General features: G+C 38.6%; 1 protein-coding gene across 1 annotated transcript; it reads right to left on the reverse strand.

Moving 5' to 3' along the window:
* Positions 1-1884: 1884 nt before the first annotated feature.
* Positions 1885-3972, reverse strand: LOC135651500 (GDSL esterase/lipase At5g03810-like). The gene is made up of 5 exons (XM_065171587.1): positions 3598-3972; positions 3375-3505; positions 3067-3300; positions 2334-2589; positions 1885-2253 (listed from the first exon to the last, which is right to left on the reverse strand). The coding sequence occupies exons 1-5, from the start codon at positions 3857-3859 to the stop codon at positions 2060-2062; spliced, it is 1077 nt and encodes a 358-aa protein (XP_065027659.1). The 5' UTR covers positions 3860-3972; the 3' UTR covers positions 1885-2059.
* Positions 3973-8708: the final 4736 nt, after the last annotated feature.

Below are 8708 nucleotides of genomic sequence, written 5' to 3' on the forward strand. Positions count from 1 at the left end.
TCATATTTGGACAATTTGAAGCAATATGCTCAAAACCATGACATTTGAAGCATTTTTTGCCACTTGGAGTAGAAGAATTATGTGTTTGTTTGTAGCCAGCAGATCCTTCACCCTTATCTTGCACCTTTGATACCACCTTACTCTAGACAATAGGCTTGAAATTTTTTCCTTTCGTATAGCCTTCTTTTGACCTATACCGAAAACTCTTTTCAAACTTCTATTGTTTTTTAACTTTTAAAGCCAACTTGCTTACATCAGTAAGGACTAATATGGCTGCAATTGAATCACTTTAGCAATCTCATATTTTAGACCTCCTAAGTATCTTGCAATAGTTTGTTCTTCTAGTTCCACAAGCTCACATTTTAACATGAGATTATCAAATTCTACTATGTACTCCTCCACACTAAGATGTTTTGCTTGAAACCATAGATTTTGTGAAAGATCTCTTGCCTATAATTGTTAGGTAAATATTTTTTCTTCAACTCCCTTTTTATTTTCTCCCATATCACGATCTTACTCTTTCCGTAACATTCTTTTGCTTCTTCAAATCTTCCCACCAAAAATATGCATTCTGTTTGAGTTTGAGTGTCATAAGTTTTACCTTCTTTTATTCTAGTGATTTATAAAAATCAAAAATTCGTTTTACTATATTAAACCAATCGATAAAGTCATCAACATTGATTTTACCTTCAAATTTTGAAATATTCAATCATAAGTTAGCATTTGTTCTACCACTCATCTTGAGCTTCATGTCCTGACCGAAATCTTCTTAACTCCCTTAGGTAAGGATACATATCATCATCAGAAGTAAACTTTTGGACATCATTTTCATGCTAGTTATTTTTACTTTGAAGTTCTTTAATTATTTTATTTTTTTCTTATAGATTATATAGTAATCTTCATAATGGTAGTCTCAATGACTCAATATGATCTTTATGGTCAATACCTTTACCAACTACATCATTTTCGTTCCACCTTATCATGATTTTTAACCTTTAGCTTTGATACCAAACTGATACAAGGGGTAACGTAGAATAAATTTTGAAAGAAAGTTGATAGTATAATTGTATTTGCTCGAATAAGTTTTTCGGTTGGAAAAGGAATGAACTCACGATAATACTTTAATAAAATAAAAAAAGATAACTCATAACTAAATTTAAAATCATAAAGGGATACAAAAAGTTCACCATCCAAGGATAATAAACAAGGATATAGAACTAAAAACAAAAGACTCACCATTTAAGGATGCATCCAAAAGATATAGAGTTTAAGAGAGATCTCTATGGGATCTTCTGTCAATACCCGCAATTTATAAACTTCTTTCTAACCCCTAAATACTAAAATAAGTATTAGTGTATAAAACAATCATTCATACAGAATTATGAAATTAAGTATTTTATAATTGCTAACCAACTAGAATTCTTTGATCATAAAGAAAAGTACTTTAAAACAATTGTAACTTTATCAAAGAAATATACTTAAATGAGTAAGTGTCACTGTATATTCATTACTTGTGACTGAAAGCACTCGACAGAAAAACTGGGTTGCAAAGCATGTTTGTAGTAAGCTTTTATGAGTCTATATTGTAGTTTCACTCGGTAAATGCTAGGACATAATTGTTAGATATGACCCGTGGATCATTCAGGATTGTCCAAAACAATTAGCGAATCAAAATCACTCTTCACAAAAGCTATTTGAGATGTAGATTTCTGCGTGCTACTCTTGCTCTTTGCTGCAAAACCAAGAGCAACTCAAAAGATCTTTGTGGCTGATCAGTCTGTTATTGGATCTTCACCAGTGCAGCTATCTTGATCTCCTTAGCATCCATGAAAAGTATTCATCAGCGGAAGAAGAAGAAAAAGAAGAAGAAGAACAGTCACAATCTAAAGGCATCAAGCTACCATACAATAGAAGAGGGTGAAGCCACCATCACAATCGAGAACAGTGGTTAAGCCAACCACCTGCAACCGCAGTACTACTCTACTGAAGCTCTAATACAACAACGACAAGGAGAATCCAAGACTCTGCTCTAAACAGGCCTGATGAGCCTTTGTTATTCTTAGGAGATGAGATCGATGCCTTGGAGCAGGAGAGCATCCGCCAAGACCTTGTTCGCAGCCTCCGAGGGGTGGAAGCTGTCCCAGAACACGTAACCGGTGGCGTTGCTGCACGTCCCCGGGGACCCCGCGTTGCAGAGAAGCGACGTCTCGATCGTCCCCGTCCCGCAGCACGCCTTCCTAGCCTCGAAGAACCCTTGCAACCACATCACTTCAATCGCTAGCTTTGCACGTCTATGGAATGATATCACTGTGTGTCGTAGAAGATTTACGTACCATTCTTTCCCGGGTGGTCGATCAGGTCCAGGAGAGGGTTGTAGATGTCGAAGACGACGAGCTTGAGTTCGGGGTGGCTCTTCTTGAGGGCTTGAGCTGCGGCATTCATCTTCTTGTTGAAGGCGACCGCGTCCTTGTTGAGCCGTGCGACGCAGCCGTTGCTTCCGCCGCCGAACAAGGTGACGGCTGCAGGAAGACAGCCCATCGGCGGCAGCGACGTGACGCCAACACGCCTTCCTCCCATGTTGTACAGATTCTGTCTCATGGAGCAGTTCATTATCATTGACAGATCTTGGTGAGATTCCCAGTTTGCATGGCTCCCTATCATGATCTCTAATAGCGTGCTAATACTACACCTTGAATTCCCAACATTGTTCGATCATTTATGGTTCTAGATTCGCAACTTATGTTGGGTATCCAACCATCATGCTCTTAATTTAATGGCATTAAATAGGATCTTAATGTGGAGTAGATTGGTCACGTAAACGTAGGTGCCCTCATCTTTATGTGCATGTACTGGCAACAGCCATGTGGTCAAAAAGAACGGTCATTTGTACTGCGTGACATCATTCTTAGTCAGATGAGATTGAATAGTTTGGGCACAATTAATACTGAGAAATTAGCAGTATAGTGAAGAAGACTGTGATGGGGAGTAGATGTGGCTACGTGAATGCTTCTGTTCATTGCACTCTGTTGCTCAAGTAACCTCGTCAAGTTGAGAGAGAGAGGAGACCTGAACAAAAGTGGTGAATGATTGCAGCAGCAGGTCGGAGAACTGATCGGGTGTGTAGCTCCCGCTGAGCAGGGGATTGATGTAGTAGTTCTGCACGTAGTCGCTGCTTCCGGCGCTCAGCAAGTTGATGGCACCGGCGAACAAGGCCGCCGCCTTGGGCTTCCCGGCCACGCGCTCCACCTTCGACTGGTACTCCTTATAGTACTGCAGCTGCTGCGTCAGAGAGATCGCTTGCTGCCAAGAAAACAAAGGAGTCATGGCCATATTATAGCCACAGCTACAGCCATGGAAGATCAAGAAGCACTCACATATAGGTTTGCAGTGCTGTCGAGGTAACCAGAGGCAGCAGAGGCGAAGTTGGCACCGTGCAAGAGATTGTTCCCTGTGGCATCCTGGCTGAGGTAGGCTGGTGGGTATGAGGTAAATCCAAGGTTCTCCACTGCAGGCAGATGATAAAGATGAGCAGGGAGTTACGTGTTCACTGAAGGCATTGAGATCCAAATGGAGACTCACAGCAACAGAGTTTCCTACCGGTGAAGTCAGTGGCCAGCTTGCCATTGCAGAACCTTCCGGTTGGCGAGTGTTGCGCGAAGTCTCTGCCGTAAGGGGGGAAGTTAGCCCTGACAAGGGTGGAGAGGTGGTTGTTGTTGCCGGCGTCGACGACGGAGTCGCCGAAGATGATGACACCAGGGACCAGGCCTTGGCCCGAGGAGACCCCCACCATTGCAGCCAACACATGCACCACGGAGACCAGGATCATGGTGGTTTCTGTTCTACCTCTCCGAAGACCCATTCTCTCCTTCAGCCTACTGGTTGTGAGAGTGGAGTGTGGGTGGTGAGGAGGTTAAGGTTGTGAAATCAGATATTGTGGAGACTCTGAGTACTGGTGGTGACGGATAGAGGGGGATGGGAAGGCATTTAAGAAGAGCAGAGAGGACGAGAGAGGGAGAGTTGGGTGATGAAAAGGTGAGTAGTTAAAGTGCCATAAGTGAGGAGGGGTGGGAGTATGAATGAAGCTTGTAAAACCTCATTGGCCAAAGAAAACTGTGACATGTTGCATTCCCTTGTAGCTCCAATCTGATTACAGCTGCAGGAAAAACGAAATGGCAACTCAATCTGATTAATTTGAGACTTTATTAAGTGCTACAAAGCATAACTAGATTATCTGTTTAAGGAAGAAAAAGCTCTTCACCATTCACAACATCTTTACATTTCCCAAACATCTTCTAATATGAGATTCTTACACCTTGTGTTCCACTAAACCATCTAAGATGCGGTTCAGATACTATTTCCATGAACAAAGTAAGTCACCAACAATTTTATTAAGCTCAAATTGGAAAGAAAAAGATGAGAGAGTGTACAGTGAGCAGTGGAAATAATATGTCCAAGAGGCTATGCTGCCAACTTGGATGGACTGGGATGAAAAGCATGAGAAGCTAAGCTTCACACTCTTAGCCTCTCTGATGGCATGACATGGTCCCAAAACTTGCTGCTTTGGGTGACACCTTCTAACACTTAGCTCTTCCATCATAAAAATAACATGATAATAAAGCTCCTTGTATCACATGCTTGGCCATCATGTTACCATAGGAAGAGAACCATTGTTGTTCCTGCTGCAAGACATATGATGGTGTCACTTCAATCCCCCAGAGCTTTAGAACCTGACAAGTTATTTCATACCATACAAGTTACAAAGGAACATAAGACGACATGATACTTTTCTTTCTCAAATGTCAGATTGCCCCCTCAAGCCAAAATCATATACAGGTTTAGGTGATGTAATCAAATTCAGAAAATAGAAATTTAATTTTACTGAGAAGCTTCATTGACCCTAAATAGCAAGATCAAGCAATAAAAAGGATTGAACTGTTCTCATCCAAATACCCTATCACAAGAATTGATAGAGCAAGACCCTGCATTCGTATATCTACTGGGACCCGAAGTATGATGCTAATAAGCCCAGGCCAAACATAAGAAAACAGAACAGCCGTAAGAATAATTTTAAGGAACGATCAGAATTCATAAGAAGTTTCTCCTCTTGAAGCATCCGCGAAGCTTAAGATGGTCATGGCAAGTTTCGGTTTGAAACTTGGGCATCGCTTTCATGCTAAGAAATGGCATGGATGTTTGATCCAGTTACGGGATCAACAGCCGGTAGGACTCATTGCTCATCTCACAAGTAAACTCATATCCAAGTTCTTGAGCTTGATTCTTAAATTCATGCGTATCCTCCTCTGGCCCTTGGATGCCTACTAAGACATTTGCACCGATCTCACCCTGTCACAGAAAATAAAGATACAAGTCATCATCTTTTCCTCCTTTAGAACAACAGCTTGTATGAAAGCATGCCTTCATTATAACACAAATATTTAGATATCATTAGATGAGATTCTGATGGAACTCAATAAAAACTCCATCACTGAAGATGAAGTTGTTTGGTGATCCTTCTGTATATCTCTTTTGTTCATTCATATTCATTCATAAGTTTAGCTGAATGAATATTGTGTAGGATTTTTTTTCCATTTCTTTCCCTTCATTGAACAAAAGAGAAAATGTATTTGCATCCTTGCATGAATACAGTTTCTTTGAAGTATGTTATAATAGGGAATACATAATAAGTTAATGATTAGCATATAGTAGAAGCAAAGAAGTTTCAAACTTGTGCTCGATAATGAAATAGGCTGAAATTCCACTATGGTGTTCAAAATTTAGTTAAAATTAACTGTCATGAGGCACCATTGCATTATCTGTTCGTAAAAGGTTAGCTTAGTTGTAACCTCACTTAAATCTCAAAATACATATAAAAGAGTAAATTGATTAGTTTCGAAAATGAATGACAAACAAATCCCGATATCTCCTAAATCTTTATAAGTAATCCAACAAACACTTAGTGTGCAAGATAAAAAAAAGAAAAGAGAAAGGAAAAAAAAAGACTTTATAAGGCAAATGAATAGTTACAAGTTCATGAACAACTGCTCATGAGTGTCGGGCATATTAGCAAGTCCCCATATGCTTTACATGTGAATTTGTAAATCTAATAAACGCCCAACACTATCCCAAATCCCCATCCAACCCTATATCATCCTTGTGATTCTAAGGTACTAAGATGGCTGATGTTTCACATTACACCACAACTCGTAGAAAATAGGGTATGACATGTATAAATTGGGCCATTTTAGGATAGTTGTACCTGGTGAGCGATCACTCTACTACCCTACAAACTATTTTTGCTCATATTTTTCAACAAAAACATGAGTCAAATATGTAGTATTTATAGAAAAATGTATTCGGTTATTGGGGAACAATCAATATACTTCTAATGTCGAATTAGGATCAACTAGGACAGAAATAAAGCATTGGGTCGAACTCTTCTTTGGTGTCAAGGTAATAGCTATGAATAGTCATCGACTCCCAGGAAAGGGTAGAAGAATGGGACCTATTATGGGACATACAATGCATTACAGACGTATGATCATTACGCTTCAACCGGGTTATTCTATTCCACCTCTTATAGAGAAAAGAACTTAAAGCAAAATACTTAATAACACGGTGATACATTTATACAAAACTTTTACCCTGAGTACACGCAATGGAGCCATAAACAGTCAAGTGAAATCCAATCCACGAAATAATTTGATCTATGGACAACATCGTTGTAGTAAAGGTCGTAATGTCAGAGGAATCATTACCGCACGACATAGAGGGGGAGGTCATAAGCGTCTATACCGTAAAATCGATTTTCGACGGAATGAAAAAGACATATCTAGTAGAATCATAACCATAGAATACAACCCTAATCGAAATGCATACATTTGTCTCATACACTATGGGGATGGTGAGAAGAGATATATTTTACATCCATATAAAAACAAGATAAAACATGTTATCAAACATATGTACAAGCAAATAAATGTGACGAATGATCCATTGACGAAGGTGTTGTGAGCACGTGATGATTGTGAGTGGTATTTTCTCCCACTTAAACCATCGATACCCTTATCAATGCTTGTTTGTAGACTTTAATGACTGCTTCATTATGTCATAGGGTATCTTCATACTCCTAATTGGTTTTTGCCCAAGGAAGCTTTTGCCATTTCATTAAGTACTTGATTTGCTTTATTCTATTAAATAAGGTTAACTCACTTTTCATAAGAGGCTTTGGTGAGGGTAGTCGAGTTAGAATACTCTGGGAAGCATTTTTCAGATCTGAGTGGTAAGCTTTCGAATTGCTCGTTTGGAAAACATTATGAATTTTGAGCCATACCAGTAGCTGCAACTTGTCAAAGATATATTTTTCCCTGTTGATAATTGAGATGGGTCTTTCGTACTTATGAACTAGTCCCTTATACACTTTATGCATAAAGGACTAGAGTGATATTGGTTAGAGCTTCACTTGCTAGTTATAGGTGTCTTGCAAACCAATCACGTGTATGATGACACTTGTGATCTACTATACAATCTATTTTGATTAATATTAATAATGATATTTTCTCACTCTATTTGTATGATGAATATATATATATATATATATATATATATATATATATATATATATATATATATATATTTTGTGATGTCATTGAATCTGTGCAATGAAAAATTGGATAATAATGAGATCAAGATAATGAAACTAATTCGTCTTTAAAAATAAATCCTAAATATTCCTGATCATAGGTTACTCGAGAAGGATATCGAGATAACTAGATAGACCAGTGTACTATATATATACCCATCCATTTGATAGAGGCAATTGGTCTTATAATTGCTTGTGTGAGAACATTGGGAATATAGTGCAAGTGCTTATTAGAAAATAAGTTCACTGAATGGTCTGCTTACGGAGTGCTAAATAGTTAATGATACTTCATTGTCAAACAACGATTCCATAGTTCTAGTTGTATCTCTAGTCCTTAGACTTAAGACATCAATGATGCCTTGTTTAAGCACTTTATTCTTTGATACTGGACTTATAAGTCTGAAAGTTTCAAATCTAGTACAAATGGTCATTGGGAATGACAGCCAACCTTACGAAGGCAATTGAGTATCAATAAAGGATCATCCATTCTCTATATCATAAGAGAAATATCTCCTATATTCTTACTCATGCAAATTCCTAGCTATGGTCACTCGGATTGAGGGAGAATAAGTTCTTCGGAAGAATCCGATAAGAGTGAAACTCGAATAGATTCCTCATGGGCCTGATAGTACTATGCCTAGTATATAGTCTCTGAGATATTAGATGGATGATGGACAATAGATATATAGTAACTGAGGGTAGATAGGTCAAATGGATTATATCCCTTTGTCATTTAGGGACTATGGTTTAGTGGCCTAGTATATCTATAGTCAATGAGTTGAGTGAATTATTATGGGGATCATAATTCACTAAGTTAAAAGGAGTTCTGAGTCAGAAGGGGTTCTAATGGGTGTAACTCATAGCCAGCTCAGTAATTGGGCCTAGAAAGTCACACACATATGGTAGACGACTCGACGAATAGAGGATTGAGTATGAGATATCTAATAAGTCTCATTTACCCCTATTTTAATGGATCCATTGGGTGAGACCCAATAGAGCATGAAGCTTAAATGAGTTATTGGATAAGGTTCCAATACCCATTAATAAGGATCCATTAGGGTTTTCATGA

Source organism: Musa acuminata, chromosome BXJ1-4 (assembly GCF_036884655.1).
Source record: "Musa acuminata AAA Group cultivar baxijiao chromosome BXJ1-4, Cavendish_Baxijiao_AAA, whole genome shotgun sequence".
Lineage (NCBI taxonomy): Eukaryota > Viridiplantae > Streptophyta > Magnoliopsida > Zingiberales > Musaceae > Musa > Musa acuminata.